The 18,732-nt window shown below is 47.6% G+C and overlaps 1 protein-coding gene across 1 annotated transcript in view; it reads right to left on the bottom strand.

The window, feature by feature from the left end:
• Positions 1-18,305, bottom strand: part of Dlg5 (discs large MAGUK scaffold protein 5) — a 104,492-nt gene extending 86,187 nt beyond the window's left edge. The window contains exon 1 of the mRNA XM_042690337.1: positions 17,597-18,305. Coding sequence (XP_042546271.1) covers positions 17,597-17,906 — 310 coding nt within the window. The 5' untranslated portion in view covers positions 17,907-18,305. The remainder of the gene's footprint in view (positions 1-17,596) is intronic.
• Between the last annotated feature and the right edge of the window lie 427 nt (positions 18,306-18,732).

Genomic DNA, 18,732 nt, shown 5'->3' with positions numbered 1-18,732 from the left:
GCTGTGTGACAGGTGCTCAGAACGCGTCTGGGAATGAATGGATGCTGAGATGTAAACAGGGGCACTGTCCTGGGCTCAGGACACCAAGGTGTGAGCCCAGACTTTCACAGGAAAGCCTAGAGAACAGAGCAAATACAGTCTTTATTAAGAAACTTCCAGCCCTCCTGCATACCCCCCTCCCCTCGGCAGCTGGCCACCTGAGCAAGCTCTCCAGCCATCAAGACAAGCCTGGTTTGCCCATCTGTAGGACATAAACACAAACTGCATGGGCTGAGACAAGATTTTGTTCAATACACAGGACTGAGAGGATATAGCACAACTCTGTGAACTGGGATGTCCTATTAGTTACTTGCCTGTCCTTGCTGAAAGGAAAGACTGGTGGCTGCTAGACCAGGGCCAAATCAGGAAAAACCAGCCCAGGTTTCAAGACCCCATACCCCATACCCCATACCCTGCAGGCCCTCGGCTGTTGGATCCTGTTTCCAGCCCTGTCCAGAACATATCATAAGGGCCTAGTTAAGTCACCTTGTAACCTCGACTGCTTTTTCCCAAAAGGGAAATAAAAATCTGAACAAAATTGCTGCCAAGGTCCCTTCCTGATATAGTACTAATCAGTCATAGGTTGCTGCTTAAGAAAAGTAAATAGGAAAATAAATGGTGACCAGAGGAAAAGAAAGAGATGGTTTGAAGCAAAACAGAGGTAGCTTCAAGTATCTTAAAGAATCATTTCTTACATTAAAAGATGTGAATAAGCTGGGCGCTGGTGGCTCACACCTGTAATCCTAGCTACTCGGGAGGCTGAGATCTGAGGATCACGGTTCAAAGCCAGCCCAGGCAGGAAAGTCCATGAGACTCTTATCTCCAATAAACCACTAGAAAACTGGAAATGCCACTGTGGCTCAAGTGGTAGAGCGCTCGCCTTGAGCTGAAGAGCACAGGGACAGTGCCCAAACCCAGAGTTCAAGCCCATGACTGACAAAAAAAAAAAAAAGATGTGAATAAGCCAGGTGCTGGAGGCTCACATTTATAATCCCAGAGACTCAAAAGGATGAGATGTAAGAATCAAGTTTTAAAGCCAGCCTGGGCAGAAAAGTCTGAGAGATTCTTATCTCCAATTAACTGGCAAAAGACTGAGAAAGTAAGAGCATGAGGGCCTGAGTTCAAACCCCAGAACCAGCACTCACAAAGATACAAATAAAGCCGGGTGCCAGTGGCTCACGCCTATAATCCTAGCTACTCAGGAGGCTGAGATCTGAGGATCGTGGTTCAAAGCCAGCCCGGGCAGGAAAGTCTGTGAAATTCTTATCTCCAATAAACTACTAGAAAACCAGAAGTGGCACTGTAGCTCAAGTAGTAGAGCGCTCAGCTTGAGCTGCAGAGCTGAGGGACAGCGCCCAGGCCCAGAGTTCCAGCCCCACGACTGACAAATAAATAAATAAAATAAAATAAAATAAAATTGGTGGGTTTGGGTAGCTCACATCTGTCATCCTAGCTACTTGAAAGGCTGAGATCTGAGGATTGTGGTTCAAAGCCAGCCTGGGCAGGAAAGTCCAAGACTCTTATTAACCACGACAAAGAAGCAGAGTTGTGGCTCAAGTGGTAGAGCATCAGACTTGACCAAAAAAGCCAAGGGATAGTGCCAAGACCCAGTACTATTACACACACATACACACATACACACACACACACACACACACACACACACCTGAGCACACAAATGAGGTGAATTCATTTGGAGGCCATCTTAAACGGTCAGACAGATACCATTCAGACGGGAAAACTGAGAGGTCACCCCTGGGGCTAGAGAACAGACACCTTGGCTGGTGGCAGCAAACAGGGCTGCAGTTCCAAGACTAAGTCAATCATCTCCAACAGCACAGCTTCCCATCCAGGAATCTCCTGCCATCTACACAAGTGCAGAGACTGGATGGGTCACTCACATGATGTAGAGCCAACCAATGATGAGGTTTTTTTTTTCTTCAAGAATATTTTTTTTTTTGGAGCCGGGCACTGGTGGCTCACGCGTGTAATCCTAGCTACTCAGGAGGCTGAGATCTGAGGATCGCGGTTCAAAGCCAGCCCGGGCAGGAAAGTCTGTGAAATTCTTATCTCCAATAAACTACTAGAAAACCAGAAGTGGCACTGTAGCTCAAGTAGTAGAGCGCTCGCCTTGAGCTGAAGAGCTGAGGGACAGCGCCCAGGCCCAGAGTTCAAGCCCCACGGCCGACAAAAAAAAAAAAGAGAATATTTTTTTGGGGGGGGGAGGGGACTGGGAAAGTGGCTCAGTGGTAGAGCGCTTGCCTTGCATGCATGAGGCCCTGGGTTCGATTCCTCAGCACTACATAAGCAAAAAGAAAAAAGCTGGAAGTGGCGCTGTGGCTCAAGGAGTAGAGTGTTCGCCTTGAGCTGAAGAGCTGAGGGACAGCGCCCAGGCCCAGAGTTCAGGCCCCACGACCAACCCCCACCCCCACCCCAAAAAAAGAATATTTTTTTTTCAGTCATGGGGCTTGAACTCTGGGCCTGTGTGCTGTCCCTGAGCAATTCAGCTCAAGGTGAGCACTCTATCACTTGAGCCGCAGCACCACTTCCAGTTTCCTCAAGGTTAATTGGAGATAAGAATCTCACAGACTTTCCTGCCTGGGCAGGCTTTGAACCGTGATCCTCAGCTCTCAGCCTCCAAAGTAGCTAGGATTACCGGCGTGAGCCACTGGCACCCGGCTCAAGAATAAATTTTCAAAACAAAACGTAACTGCTTCTTCTTTTTTTTTTCTTTTTTCTTTTTTCTTTTTTTTTTTTTTTTTTGGTAACTGCTTTTAAGTGAAGTAAGCCAGACCCAAAGAAACATAGGTCACATGGTTTCCCTCATTGGCAATAAATAGTATACATCTAGGGTAATTTAACAGCTGAAGAGACTAGCTCAATAACTATGTACAGCTGACCATATAAGATGATGCTAAGTGAAATGAACTCTAAGCATAGACACACAAGGTTTTACTTTGTTGCTGTTTTTCATATACTACGTGTTTTCTTGCTTCTTCCCCCTGTTGTCACGATATTTGATTTTGGTACTCTGGTACTGTATATACATTTATCCTAATTAGGGAAGGGGAACAACAGAATGGAGAGACAAAAGACAAGGGGGGACCAATGCAACAGCCATATTCACAAGACAGTATGTTGGAAATAATCCGTACAACTGGGGGGAGGAGATTGTGGGGAGGAAAAGTGGGAGGAAAATGAGGGAAGGGGTAATAAGTTTGATAAGAAATTTACTTATTACCTTATTTATGTGACTGTAACTCCTCTGTATGTCACCTTGACAATAATTTTTTCAAAAAAATAATAAGTTTTCCAATGGAGGGGGTAACAGTGTTCAAGAGGAAGTGTACTCATTACCTCACTCATGTAACTGTAACCCTCTGTATAGTATCTTTACAATAAAAAAAAATAATAATAATAAGTTTTCAAAACAAAACATAACTGCTTCTTATAGCCACTTTCTATACATTCCCTGAGGCTTCTGTCTCTACATCACTGTCCTAGGAAGTGGTAATTTTTAGTAGATTGGTTTTTTATTAGCCACACTGGGGTCATTTATCATTTTTAAAAGGATTGATTCATCTCCAAAAGAAACCTACAGGGCTGGCTCAGTGGTATAGTACTTGCCTTGCATGCATGAGGCCCTGGGTTCAATTCCTCAGCACCACATAAGCAGAAAAAGCCAGAAGTGGTGCTGTGGCTCAAGTGGTAGAACACTAGCCTTGAGCTGAAGAGCTCAGGGACAGTGCCTAGGCCCAGAGTTCAAGCCCTACTACCAACAAAAAAAAGAAGGAAGGAAGGAAGATGGAAGGAGGGAAGAAGGGAGGGAGGGTGGGAGGGAGGAAGGGAGGGAAGAAAGAAAGAAAGAAAGAAAGAAAATCCAGGCCAGTGGTTTTAAACTGTGTTCCTTGGAACCCTGAACAACCCCAAGGAAACCGGAAGGGAGGCATGTGGGAGGCCACAAGGGAAAGGGGTGCACTCCAGGCCTCCGCTCCCAGTCGCGCTCCTCTTGTCTCCCCTACACATCAGACTTTCACCTACGAGTCCAAGAATGTTAATTTAAAAAATGTTTAAAAAAAAAAGAAATAAAAAAGATTAGGCTATTTTAAGAGGAGATTTACACTTCAGATGTTTAATTACTTGCAAAACACCAAAAGTGCTTCACAGTTTAAGGGATGGACTGCACAATTCATCCCCAGAATAGCCACTGTCTGCTCTCCTGAGCTCTGTATGGTACTTTCAGGGAAGGGCAGTGACCACCTAGAATGGTTCAATCCATAGCTGGACAGCACCAATTGTAAAGATTTCTTTGAGTGGGTGTAGGATTCCATCTGCACTTGGGAGGCTGAGATAGGAGAATCATGAGTTCCAGGCCAAACTGGGCTATACAGTGAGAACTTGTATATACCTAAAAGCGAAAGGCCTGGACAAGGGGAGTGCCCATGTTATAAAAACAACTTAAAAGATGACATCAACTAAATTCCACGGGCAGATTTTGTTTAAAGAACATCTTTGGAACAAGGAAAACTGAATATCAAGCAAGTATTAGGTGACATTAACACTGGAGGTGCTCAGGATGAGTCTGGGGTGTTGTTCATAGAGAAGATAGTGTCCTTCTCATCTTTGTGGGCTTAGCACTCAACAGAGCTTGTGCAGCAGACAGCACAGAGCAGAGTACTGGCTAGGGACAGACTGACAAGGGGGAAAATACAGACAGACAGATGCATGCAAATATGAATCTTGTTCAGCTCTACCCTAAAGGCACTGGAATCTCATGCAAGCAGATAACACTGTGTCCAGCTCCACTTGTGTTTTCAAGAGAAGCATTATGCAGGTGACTGGGGGTTGAAACTACAGTCAATATTCTTGGTTGGTTTTGAAGCGATCTCTTAGAGATCATCCTTAGGTATTTATGAGTAAAGTAATATACTATCTGGAATTTTTTGTGTGTCTGTTTGTGCTGATACTGGGGCTTGAACTCAGGACCTTGGTGCTGATCCTTAGCTTTTTTGCTCAAGGCTGGTACTTATTCTACAGCTCTACTTGCAGCTTTTTGGCAGTTAATGAAAAATAAGTGTCTCACAGACTTTCCTGTCCAGACTGGCTTCGAACTGTGATTCTTAGATCTCAGCTTCCTGAGTAGCTAGAATTACAGGTGTTATTCATGCATGTTACTCATTCTCCAAAAAGCAACATACCATTCTCAAGACTGACCATCATCCCTGCTCCTCAGCCCAGCTCCTCTCGGGGGCTTATGAAAGGCCTGCCCAACAGTTACCAGATACTAGACCTGCAACAGCTAGACCTCCAAAACAGTCTCTACACCTTCCTCCCAGGTGGCACAAAGCCACAGAGTCCTGCTAACTTAATCCTAGAAGACCTGGGGAGGACTCACCAACTCAAAGCAAATGTTCAAGAAAGCACACTTCACTCTGTCCAACCACATGAGGGATCCTGAGGCCCCAAAAGGACACACAGATAAATACCAGCTTCTGTCCCCAGATTCACATGTGACTGACTGTTTCAGTTGGTATCAGAATCAAAAAAAATGGCAAAGATCAAGGTTGAGGCACTCGGAATGAAGAAGATAGGGGGGAAATACTGATATGATCCTCAGATGACCAGATTCTAACTACAATGCCAAAATTTCTCAGAGAATGCATTCCTCTACCCAGGTATCAGTGGCTCAGGGTTGTAATCCTAGGTACTCAGGAGACTGAGATCTGAGGATCTCAGTTGGAAGCCTCCCTGGCAGGAAAGTCCATGGGACACTTATCTCCAATTAACCACCAAAAAGTCAGAAACATAGCTCTGGCTCAAGCGGTAGAATGCTAGCCTTGAGCAATGAAACTTAAGGATATTGCCAAGCCCTGAGTTCAAGGCCCAAGACCCATACCAAAAACATCTGAACACTGATGTGGTACCATGCTTCATGAAGAAAGGATTTTGTGATCATACCAGTTTGCAACTATTCTAGCCAAGTCCCAAAGCACACTGCTCAAGAGTATGCTCAAGAGCCTTCACCGAAGTAGAAGCTTCAAACCACAGAATGTGCTCCAATAGTGACAGCATCAAAGTCCCACCAAACTCGTGTCAGAACACATTTCCTGGGTAAATGCTGAGTGAGGCCTCTTGAAGGAAAATCTCCATAGCCTGTTACCCTGGATTCAAGAGGCGAAACCAAACCAACCCTGAATGGATTAAGGGAGTGTCTACAAAGCAGAAATAACTGACATATTTCAAAGCCTTTAGGGATAAAGATATTAGCACTAGAAACATAAAGAAAATGTGTGACCAGCCCTTGGACTGCCAGCATTTGTAATGTTGCTGTAATGCTGCTGGGATTATATGGTTAACTTCTGCCCTCAAAAGAGCCACAGATAACTGCTGAAACTAAACTCTTTGAAGTCCAAAAGAACTGTTCTGAGACTTTCCAAAACATAAGGAAAATCTATATACATATATTTATATATTTTATATATAAATATATATATATATATATATATATTAGTATTGAATGGTATTTGTTTTTTGGAGTGTTTTGGGGGGAAATTGGTTGATTGGTTGCTTGCTTCATTTCTTAAGACAGGGCGTCACTGTTAAATCCAAAATGCAAGGAGATATGACAAAGTAAACAGGACTCAAGAAACAAAGGACATCTACTTAATTTGTCATATATTTCTAAATGACTCCATGTCCTTGACCTCATATATAGTATATATCTATGTGTACATCTGAGGGAAGCTAGGAAGAGGGCACAGGATCGGAGGGAAACGGGAAAAAATACAACAGAGGGGCCCATCAGCTGCACTGGACATTGATGAAAATGAACTAAGCAACTCAAGGGCAGCAGTGGGAGGGAGGGAATGAGAGGGAAAGACAGAACAGTTAACACTAAGCAAAAGGAAAGAAATGTACGTATCACCCAACATGGAAGAAATAGTTGTATTGTCAAAGCTTATAGAATTCACAAACTTTATGGACCAAGACAATGACAAGTTGCCTTATGAAGGTTAAAATGTGTTTGTAACTTTAACTAAGTATCACTATCCTCCAATACCGTGAAATTTATATAATCACTTAATCTCAATAAAAAAAATTATTTAAAAAAAAAGATAGGATGTCACTAGGTAGCTAAGCTGGCCTTAAACCCGTGATCCTGTCTCAGCCTCCCAACTGCTGTGTGTGTGTGTGTGTGTGTGTGTGTGTGTGTGTGTGTGTGTGTGTGTGTGTGTGTGTGTGTGTGTGTGTGTGTGTGTGTGTGTGTGTGTGTGTGTGTGATGTTTCCTCACAACTGAATATAGGCCTATTGTATGGCTCAAGTGGTATAGCACTTACCTAGAAGCTAGAAGCCCTAAGTTCCATCCCCAGGACCACAAATAAACATTCAATGCAGAATTACCATGTGACCCAGCAACTGCACTTCTGGTTCTATACCCAAGCAGACATTTGTACAATAAGCCCTCCTTATATGAAGAGTACATGTGGTTCTGACCAAGCACAGTCAAAAAGTGAATAGATGTTTTAAATTGAAAGAAATTTCAAGACGAAGAACATTGAAACTCCTCGCACACACAGTTCAGTGGATATGGAAAAACTCTGCCAGTCTCTTGTTATTGTCAGTTGTGTTTAAATCACTGTGTAATTGATGAGTCTTTCCCTGCTCTAATTTTGTGAAAATATGCCTCCCCAAAAGCAAAGTCAAATATAATAGTAATTCCCCCCAAGTCACACATTAATGTGCTTATTTGCAGTGATACAGTGAAAATTTGGTATTTCTTGAAAGGTAACATGTCTTGAGCAGCAGCTGGGTGGTGTTATGGGAAAAAGGAATTGGTTTTAAACTATACCTCCTAAGTATATGAAGTTTTCCTCTATGGTAGTCTCCTTGGATTTATATAGCCACAGATATCAGCCTGCCAGGCATGGATACTGTATATTTCCTGCTCAGAGCAGCATAATTTACAATAGCCAAAAGAAAAACAAAAACACCTGGCACTGGTGGCTCAATCCTCTAATTCTAGCTACTCAGGAAGCTAGGGTCTTAGGATCACAGTTCAAAGCAGGCCTGGGCAGAAAATCCATGAGATTCTTATCTCCAATTAACTAGCAAAAAGCCAGAAGTTGAACTCTGACTCAAGTGGGCAGAGTGCCAGCCTGGAGCAATAAAGTTCAGGATAGGGCCCAGGCTCTGAGTTCAAGCCTCACTACACACACATACATACACACACACACACACACACACACACACACACACACACACACACACACACACACGAAACTCGACCACAACATGAATGAACCCTATGCTAAGTGAAATACACCAGTCACAAGAAGACACATGATACTCACTCCACTTATAAAGAACACCCAAAGTATTCAAAGTCATGGAAACAACGCAGAATGGTGGGTGCTAGGTGATGCTGTGTAGGAGTTAACTGTTCAATGGATACAAGGGTTTCAGTTCAGCAAGATGAAAAAGCTCTGGAGAGGGATGCAGTTTGACACCACTGAACTGTGCATTCAAAACTAGTAAATTTCATGTGTTGTCTATGTTGTCACAATGAAAAAGGAAAAAAAAAAAATACAGCCCAAAGGGAAATCTTACATTATATAAATCTTCCAACAGTTTAAAAACACTAAGCAAATGGGCTATGCTCCCTTAGCACAAAATGAATGTCAAGGTCATCCGGTCAATAAGTAAGAATGGGTAGACAACATAAAGACACTCCAAGTATCTGCTTAAAATGTTTCTGCAGCATTTTCGTGGAACTCTACCTTAAAAAGATCAATAGACACAATGTAGAAATATGCAATCTGTCTCAGGCAAATGATTAAGTGGGGGAAATGCCATTTCCCTCCAGATCCATCCCATTTAAAATTCTCCACTGAACACACCCCAGCAGCCAGCTGCACAGATGGAGAAGCAACCCAGCTCTCCAGCTCAATGCTTGCTGTGTCTGAACTCCAGCCTTACCAGGCACTGCAGGAAAAGAAATGACTGCGGAACCCCTTGCAGTGGGGCTGCAGAATATGCAGGTGGCTTGTTATGGGGTAGGACAAAACTAAGACAAAATATTTCTCCTGCTCTGCTTACTTTTTCAGAAAATAGGAAATCAGAGTATAAAACTCACTCACTTGCTAACACTAAATCAGATTAACGGCAATCATGGTGGAAAGCTGGTACAGGACTAGAAACCTAGTCCAACAGAATCTCTATGTGGCCTGGGATCCAAGACCACTTGGTGAGTGTTTGAAAGCCTTCAGGACTGAGTAACTTCCCAGTTGTTGCTCCTCTGATTTCACTGTTGAACTGGAGGGGGAAGGAGGGAGAGAAGCCCCAGGAAACTAAGAGGCTCCTCCAAGGTCAAGATATAACACTGAGGAGCAGATTCCCATTTAGGCTCTCTCCAGGACACTCAGCTGCCACTCACAGGGAAGGCCTCAGGGTACAGCAGGCAGTGTGGGTCCTCCACAAGACTCCAGGCAGCTAGCCCTAAGCCTACTAGTACCTGATGGGTGACCTTGGGGACTTGAGACATCACAGTCACACCACCTGCTTCCATCACAGACACAGTGTGGGTGGTGACATCCGTGTGTGCATCTAGGGCTTGCCAAAGCCTTCATCCTCTCCCATAGCCTTCTGCTACTGTAAGATCACCACTTAGGAATCTATGCCTATGCTTGAAAAGAATTTGGATGGGGATACACCATCCATCCACTCTCCAACGCAGCTGCCTACTCATCCATTCAACAAAAAGTTATTGAACACCTGTCATGGGTCAGACACTATTCTAAGCATTTCTGTATAAGAGTTTATTCATCATCTGGAGATCACCTTCTGCTCTCAAGATCCATAGCCACAACCAGGCTCATACCAGTAATCTTAACTACTCTGAAGGCTGATTTAAGGACTGCAGTTCAAAGCTAGCCCAGGCTGACAAGATAAGATAGTCAACAAGGTTCTCATCTACAGCAAAAAGCCAGAGTTGAAAGTATGCCTCGTGGTAGAGCACCAGCCTTGAGTGGAAGAAGCTAAGGGAGAGAGAAACCCTGAGTTCAAGTCCCAGTACTAGAAAAAGAAAAATCCATAGCCACAGTATGAGCATCTGACAACCACTTAGCATGTCTGTAGGGGGTCCCACTCCCTCAGAAATCTCAAGAGATTCAGGTTCCTGGTTCTAAGGATGCATTCAAGTCTCCTTTCTCACTCTTACTTTGCATGGCTCACTGCAGTAACAAAATTTCTCTCCTTTGTTCTTACTAGGGATTGTTAAATAGCATCATAAAATCATAAAGTAGTTGATGTTTTTGTTTGTTTTTGGTGCTTGAACTCAAGACCTCACTCTCACTCAGGACCTTAGCTCTTTTGGCTCAAAGCTGGTGCTCTACTACTTGAGCCACAGCACCTTCCAGCTTCTGTTTGTTCATTGGAGTCTCATGAACTTTCCAGCCTGAGTTGACTTTGAATCTCAAGCCTCAGATCTCAGCCTCCAGAGTAGCTGGAATTATAAGCCAACAGACAGTAGTAGTAGTTGTTTTGTTATGCTTTTTCCCAAAAGAAACAGCTGCCTTTCAAAATGAGAGAAACATCTGAGATAGTAAATTGAGATAAGGAGGAGAGATTGATTGATTATAAAGCACAGACAGGCCCGGATCATCAGCTAGCAAGACTCCACTTTCCAGCAACCTTGCCACCAGCACAGTCAGTAAAAGGCCACCATTATTTAAAAAAAAAAAAAAAAAAAAGGAAACAACAAAAAGCAGGTTTTGTTTCAAATTAAATTTCTACAATAAACTCCTAATTGCAAGTATTACAAAAAAAAGTTTAGGTTTGTTTTTAATCACATTTTAAAATCTTAAACCTGTCTTTAGCATTTAGCTCAGAGGACTCACCACCTTCCCAAACCAGCTTCCCTGATAACAGCTCAGTGATATAAACCTATCCAATCAGGGAAAAGACTGTCTCTACCAACATTCCCATGTTCCCTTGCAAGCCAGAGACAGCAAGGTTCGGGTAGATGCAGGGGCGGAGTCACAGGGCTAACAGAGTAATACTAACAGGCCCAGTACTCAGTGAGAGTCACTGCTAAAAGAGAAGGACAAGGAGGAAAACCACTGCCACGGATGTGTGTGGTGTCTGTGTATCTTCCCCCAAGCTTTCTTCATGTTCTTCTACATCATTTTGTCCATCATGCTTCCCATGCTGACAGCTATAGGGCTCAGTGAGGCATGGCAGGGCAGGTGGTAGAGACGGAGGTAGACAGTATCCTGAGGCTTAATCTACTGGGTTGTGTGACCACCATAGAAGGGACTTATATAAACGTCACTAGGTGAGATAGTCCTTGGATTGGATGATTTATGGTCTGTCACTGAAATGTCATGACCAAGAAGCAGCATTTGAACCAATACATTCCTCTTTTCTGCCCTTGTAATAAGTGCCCTGAACATTAGTATATTATTAGCAGAGAGAAATAAAATCACTGACAAACTTTTTAACCATTACTTTCCACTTCCTCTGTCATTTCTTTGAAATAACATAATTTAAAAATCCAAAAGAAGCTGGGTGTGATGGCACGCACCTACCTACAATCCTAGCACTGAGGAGGCTGCGGTAGAAAATCAATAGTTTGGGAGCTGCCTGGACTACAGTGAGAGAGGAAAGGACAGAGCAAGAAAAAGAAGAGAAGGAGGGGCGGAGGGGGGGGGGCAAGCTACCATGGTTAGGACTTTTCCTTCTTCCCCTTCCCAGGCTGAACCTCTAGGACAGAGTGAATGAAGAAAAGGTGGCCAGTGTCCAAAGGGACTAGAGAGACAACAAAAGGTCCAGGTAGCATAGCCTCTGCTGAATAATAAACAACCTCACACATGACAACCTGTAGCCAACTACCCTAGTCCTGCTAGAAGAGCCTGGCAGTGTAAGACCAGTTTTTTATTTTTTTGTGGGTCATGGGGCTTGAACTATGGGCCTGAACACTGTCTCAGCTCTTCAGCTCAAGACTAGCACTCTACCACTTGAGCCACTGCACTACTTCCAGTTTTCTAAGTGGTTTATTGGAGATTCATGGACTTTCCTGCCCAGGCTTAGCCTTAGTCCTTTTTAAGAAATAAATTCAAGCGCTGGTGGGTCACACTTGGAATCCTAACTACTCAGGAGACTGAGATCTGAGGATTATCATTCAAAGCCAGCCCAGGCAGGAAAGTCCGCAAAACTCTTATTTCCAATAAACCACCAGAAAACCAGAAGTGGTGCTGTGGCTCAAGTGGTAGAGTGCTAGCCTTGAGCTGAAGAGCTGAGGGACAGAGCCCCAGGCCCAGAGTTCAAGCCCTACAACAAAGAAAGAAAGAAAGAGAGAGAGAGAGAAAGAGAGAGAGAGAGAAGGAAGGAAGGAAAGAAAGAAAGGAAGGAAGGAAGGAAGGAAGGAAGGGAGGAAGGAAGGAAGGAAGGAAGGAAGGAAGGGAGAAAGAGAGAAAGAGACAGAGAGAGAGAGAGAGAAGGAAATAAAGTTTTCCAGCTTTAACTTCTACAAGCTCTCACCTCTCAGGTAAATCCTTCAGGATAGTTTTGCATCACTATCTCCTTCCTACCCAAAGCTAATGCCAGTCTCATCTCTGGGCAGGCTGGTCCAGCTGCTTTTGGAAATACTAGAGATCGAACTCAGAGCTTGGTGTGTGAAAGGTCACTCTACCACTTCAGCCACACCCTTGTTGAAGGCTGCTCTGACTTCTGCATCCTGGAAACAGGTCATCTTGCTGTACCTGCTGCTCAGAAGGCCCTACCTCTGGCCCTGTGGATTCCAAATGCTCCCTCAAGCCCAGCTCAAGTGAAGCCTCTGTAGCTTCTTCAGCAGACACAGCTGTCTCTGTTCTCATTGGTGACAGCCACTCACTCACAAGTGAAGTGGAGCTAGGGGATAGGAAGGGACAAGATGGTAAAATTCAGACAGGTCCGGTGGCTCATGCCTATGATCCCAGCTATTCAGGAGGCTCAGACCTGAGGATTATGGTTAAAAGCCAGCCCAGGCAGGAAAGTCTGTGAGTTTCTTATCTCCAATTAATGAGCAAAAAAAGCCAGAAATGGAGCTATGGCTCAAGTGGTAAAGCGCTGGTCTTGAGCAAAAAAAAAACCCACAAAACTCAAGGACAGTGCCCAGGCCCTGAGTTCAAGTCCCAGGACCAGTACACACACACAAAATAATAACAAAAAAGATGGAAACATTCAGCTCTAAATACCAAGTGGAGAAGGCCCAGCAAGCAACACCAACTTCTGCCATGTCTGCCTGAGAGAAGCCTGGTGTAAAATGATAAGGGGAAGTTATGTTTACAAGGTGGCAGCTAGAGCCACAGGTGCGGGGGATGCTGTGTTGTATACAGATCTTATGAAGGATAGAAAGCTTTCTTCTCCATCTTTATCATTCAGTGAAGTGCCTCAGAAACCGCCGTCCCCACCACGTCCTGCCAACAAGGAGGTGAACTGTGGGCTAGAATTGCACCTGTGCACACTCCTCTGCCTACCTACAGGCCAGCACGCCAGGCCTCAATCCTCCCGGAGTACATCATGACCCCCACCTTGGCCTCAGGGACTAAGGCAGGCAGCAGGACACCCAGGGCCCCACCTTATAGGTAAAGACACTGTGGCCCATCCCTGAGGCAGAAGGCAGGAGGCAGGTGGCAGGATCTTATAACTGAATGCAAGAAGAGAACCAAGGGATGACCAAATGACTATGGCAGGAGAAAAGCCACTCAAGAGAGAAGGGTAGCTCTCTTCTCTCATTGGGGGAGGGTCAGATCCATGGGGTCAGGAGCAAAGTAAAAAAAAACTACAGGAGCCCAGAGTTCCCCAATGGCAGGAAATGTTCTGAAACCACAATGAGAAGGGCTGGTCAGGTAACAGGAAAAGCAGCTCCCAGACAAGAAATCAGGAGCGAGCCGGGCGCTGGTGGCTCACGCCTGTAATCCTAACTACTCAGGAGGCTGAGATCTGAGGATCGCGGTTCAAAGCCAGCCCGGGCAGGAAAGACCGTGAGACTCCTATCTCCAATAAACCACCAGAAAACCGGAAGTGGCGCTGTAGCTCAAGTGGTAGAGCGCTTGCCTTGAGCGGAAGAGCTGAGGGACAGCACTCAGGCCCAGAGTTCAAGCCCCACGACTGACAAAAAAAAAGAAATCAGGAGCGAGGGAGCTGGCCTCTAACATGCACCTTTCTGCTCTGTGACTTCTTCTTCTTGTCCATCATAGTGAAGACCCTACAACATGGCCCCGCACACTGGGGTTGCCACAGAATCAGTGAGAGTGCAGGGTAAGAGACAAATGCTGAACCATCAATAGCAGGATGGAGCCCTCCTGACCCCAAACCCAACAACCACCTTCCTTAGTCACTTCCTTACCCCCAGGCCTAAGCCTGCTGATGGGTCATAAATGCTCAGGATCTAGCTAGCCCAGAGAAGTTTGCTTTGATTACCTGCCAGGCAACAAGAGGCACATGGTCTCCCCAGGTTCCTTCAGCTCCAGACCCAGCATGGGCTGCCCACAACCTGCAGATCTGACTTCCCCACTGCACAAGTGCCTGCAGGGATGGGTACCCTAGACCAGAGGCTCTCACAGTGTCCAAATAATAAGCTCTACTGGCGATGGTGCCATCTCCCATGTAGAGAGACGGTGACAAAGCAGCCTCCTCTTGACACTCTAAGGTCTTGGAAATGCCAGCTGGTTCCTCTCTGAGGCTCCACTGGGAGGCCTCACTGCCTCACAGAGTTACTGAACACTTCCCTGGGAGGGAAGTGTCAGGGGTGGAAAGGGACAAGGATGTACAGCTGCTTTTCCTTGATTGTGGCCACTTGGAGAGAAGACTAGTACATCACCTCCTCCACCAGAGCAGCTCTTTTTGCACTAAGCTTTGCCCCATGAGAAGAGCTTCCTGGTAGAAGAAAAGGATACACTATAGCTCCACAGTAGAGTACTTGCCTAGCAAGTGTGAAGCTCTAGGTTAAGACCACACACACACACCTACACACACACCTGTTACCCTTCCTACAAAAGGCTTCAGGTAGAACCTTGCCATACCAATTGCTATCCTAACTTTTTTGTACTATCTTAAATAAAATAAATGTAACTTCCCCTTGAAAATCATTTTTCTAAGCATTTCATGACCTTCTTCGAAGCCACAGAATTCTGCACCGTGGGAAAGGGGATCTGAAATCACAGAGGTTAGGACTAGCTCCAAGAACGACAGCACTCTGACTCCACCTTTTCCACAAGCATGGAAAGATGAAATCTAATGGAATCTCTAGTTCAGAGATTAAAGCTAAGGCTGATGGACACACATCCCAAGAAGAGCTTCCAGCCTTCATTCTAATTTCTAACGATACCTTGAAAAGGCACCTGGAAAAAGATCTTTGATAAACCTCCTCCTTCAAAAATAAACAGGGCTGGGTGCTGGTGGCTCATTCTTATAATCCTAGCTACACAGGAGGCTGAGATCTAAGTATCCTGGTTAGAAGCCCAGCCCAGGCAAGAAAGTCCACGAGAAACTTACCTCTATTTTTTTTTAAATAAAGCCAAAGGTACAAATGTGGCTCAACTGAAAGAGTTGGGAAAAAAAAAAAAAAAAGCTTGAGCAGAAAAAAAGCTGATTGACAGTATTCAGGGTCCAAGTTTGAATCCCAGGGTGGTCACTAAAGAGAGAGAGAGAGAGAGAGAGAGAGAGAGAGCACACCTGACAAGACTCCTCCCTCCCTCCATCCATCCATCCTCATTCTCATGGCCACATCTTGATAAGCCCTTCTTTTAGTGTCTCACAAAGCACTATTCCAGCAAAGGACTACCTCTGCCCACAAACTCACAATTCAACCACATTTTCAAGCACAGAATGTAGGTTGGAGGGACAGAAGTGTCAGAGTCAGAAGCCCCCCAAAGGAAGGAGACAGCACAGCCACCAAGGGAAAGACTTGCTTTGTGGCTGGTAGTTTAGCAATTTGTATGTCAGTTTCCTTAAGCTATAAAAAAGGTTGAGGCTGAGATGGCCCCGGCACATGAGGGCTGCAACCAGGAACACCTTATAAAATCACTCCCTTAATAAGTAATAAGTAAGGCTATTAACAGCCACATAAACGGGTCTCCTCTACCTCTGACCTACAAGTTGCTCAGGGCAGTTTTCTGCTCTCAAGGTTCACTCTGCTTTTATTCAGTCTTCACCGAGATAGGAAGGAAAGATAGATAGACAGACAGACAGACAGACAGACAGACAGACAGACAGACAGACAGACAGACAGATAGATAGATAGATAGATAGATTGATTAGATAGGTAGGTGATAGATTGATTCACTCTTAAGTCAAGGACAAGATTCAGAAAAGGCGGACCTGCTGTGCCCTGGCTCTGAACATGTTAAATAGAACAATAGATCATAATTCAAAACTCCTGGGGCCCAGTACTTTCTGGGCATTTTAACTATTATGAGCAAGAGTTTTCTTACTGGCAAAGCAGGACTAATAAGGCTAGCTAGCTCCCATGGCATTAGTAACAAATACGATAAGGTCGAGTGCCTGCTACAGCAGTAGGTGCACAATAAATGTAGCTCTCCTTCCTTGGTGCCATACCTTGCTCCTTGGCTAAAAGGCTGGCTTCCACACTCCCTAACCTGGCCTGGACAAGCCTTACTACCACCAGTCATCAACTCCCAGCAGTACCCCTCCCCCCTACACACCACACACACACACACACACACACACACACACACACAATCAATCACCTCCACGAGCAAAGAACACAGGGGTTCCAAAGGGCACCAGGCCAGAGAACCGGGCACCAGCCCTTCCTTCCCCAGGCAGCTCCAGTGCTCTCAAGGAGAGAACCGAGTCCCGGCAACCACTACTAGGATTTTCCCATGATGCAATGCAACTTCCCCAACTTTTCCGGGCCCACAGTTCCCAAAGAAACCTGGGCAGGCATTGTGCATAAATCAACCACAAGTCGGGGGTCCAGTTAAAAGAGACTGAGAGCTCTTCCTGGGAAGGAGAAGAAAGCTGGCACACACCACAACGTAAAAACAAAACAGAAAACAGGCACCAGTGGTCCTGAAACGGGGTGACAGGAGGGGGAGGTGGGGGTCCCTGGCCTGGATCCCCCTTCCCTTCTTTCTAGATTAAACCGCTGGTTAAAGGCTAGCACAGGCTCCCAAACCACTGGCAGACGGAGAACAGCCTTAGGAAAAGCTCTGATCCACATCCTCCAAGGGGTCCCCCGCGTCCCCCCACCCTCACTCCGGTGGCCAAGAAAGGCCCCTGCAAGCCGTAGCACCTGAAGGGCAAAGGAGGAGGCCTTCCATGGGGGGGGGGGGCATTGTTCCCAGCCACAGGCGGGACTTGGGGAAGGAGGTGTGAATTCTCCATCTGGGCCTCGCCCCCTCCCCAGATGGACTAAACGGAGAGCAGGTGCCATGGGGCGCGGCCGGCGCCAGGTAGCCGAGGTCCCCCCCCCGGGGGAGCGCGCGGCGGGTGCCGGGGTGGGGGGGTGCGCCCGGGGACCCGCGGCGGGGGGCGGGGATGTCTGCCACTCACCCGCACCCTCGGCGGGCGGCGGCGGCGGCGGCCCCACCACGCCGTTCAGGTAGAGGATGGGCAGCAGGTGAGGCTGCGTCTTCTCGAGCGCGGCGCGCAGGTCCGGGAAGTGGTCCCGCTCCTTAGCCAGCAGCAGCTTGAGCAGCAGCTCCGCCTTGGCGCCTCCCGCCTCCTCGTCCAGCTGCCGCCGCTCGCCGGGGCTCAGCGCGCCCGCGGCCTCCAGCAGCCCGAGCACCGCTTCCACCTCGGTCATGGCCTGCGCCAGGCTCTGCTGACACTGAGCGAGCAGCTCCCGGCGCCGGGGCTCCATGGCGGCGGGCCGCCCCCCGCCTCTCCCCCCCGCCGGACGCGGCACCCCGGGGGCGCCCCGAGGCCGGGCCGGGCTGGGCGGCCGCCTTAGCGCGCCGGGAAGCGCGAGGCGGCGGGGGCCATGGGCCGGGGGCGTCTGCGCGCCTGGGGGTGGGGGGCGAACCCCGGGACCGCGGGGGCCGGCGCTCAACAGAGGCCGCCGGCCGGGCTCCGGAGCGCAGCCATGTTGGCTGCGGCGGCGGCGGGACTGGAAGGGGCGGAGGAGGAGGAGACGGAGGAGGAGGAGGAGAAGGAGGAGGCGGAGGTGGGGACGGCGGCCGGGGCGCGCCCGGAGGCCCGGCTCCAACCGGGCATGCCCCCTCCCCCTCCGCCTCCGCGCGCGGCCGCCCCGCCGCCGACTCCGACCCCCCACACCCCCGGGGTCCCCGACGGCTCCGGGCCCCGCTCCGAGGCCGCCGAGGCCCGTGCGCTCAGTCCCGGCTCACCGGGGCCCCGCGATCGCCGCCCGCCCCGCCGCGGCCGGCCTCTCCGGCCTCTCCCTTCCCGGGCCTGCCCTCGGGGAGGCGGCGGTGAGCGAGGGGGATGGGCGGAGGGGAGGGGGGCGGGGAGGAGGGGTCCCTCTTCTTTCCCCACCGCCCTCCAGTCGGGGACGCAGCGCTATCCCCGCTCTCTCGGGCTCCCCCCACCTCCCCCCCAGGCCCGGTCCTGGACGCAGAGTCAGACCAGGCACACAGCCAGGGCCCCCCCGCCCCTCAAGCTATTAGAGACCATCTCACACATATCCTTACTCCCACCCCTGACACACACACACACCCAACCCGGGGTCT

Source organism: Dipodomys spectabilis, unplaced genomic scaffold (genome assembly GCF_019054845.1).
Source record: "Dipodomys spectabilis isolate Male_0828 unplaced genomic scaffold, ASM1905484v1 ptg000136l, whole genome shotgun sequence".
Taxonomy (NCBI): Eukaryota; Metazoa; Chordata; class Mammalia; order Rodentia; family Heteromyidae; genus Dipodomys; species Dipodomys spectabilis.
This window is presented reverse-complemented; position numbering and strand designations above follow the sequence as displayed.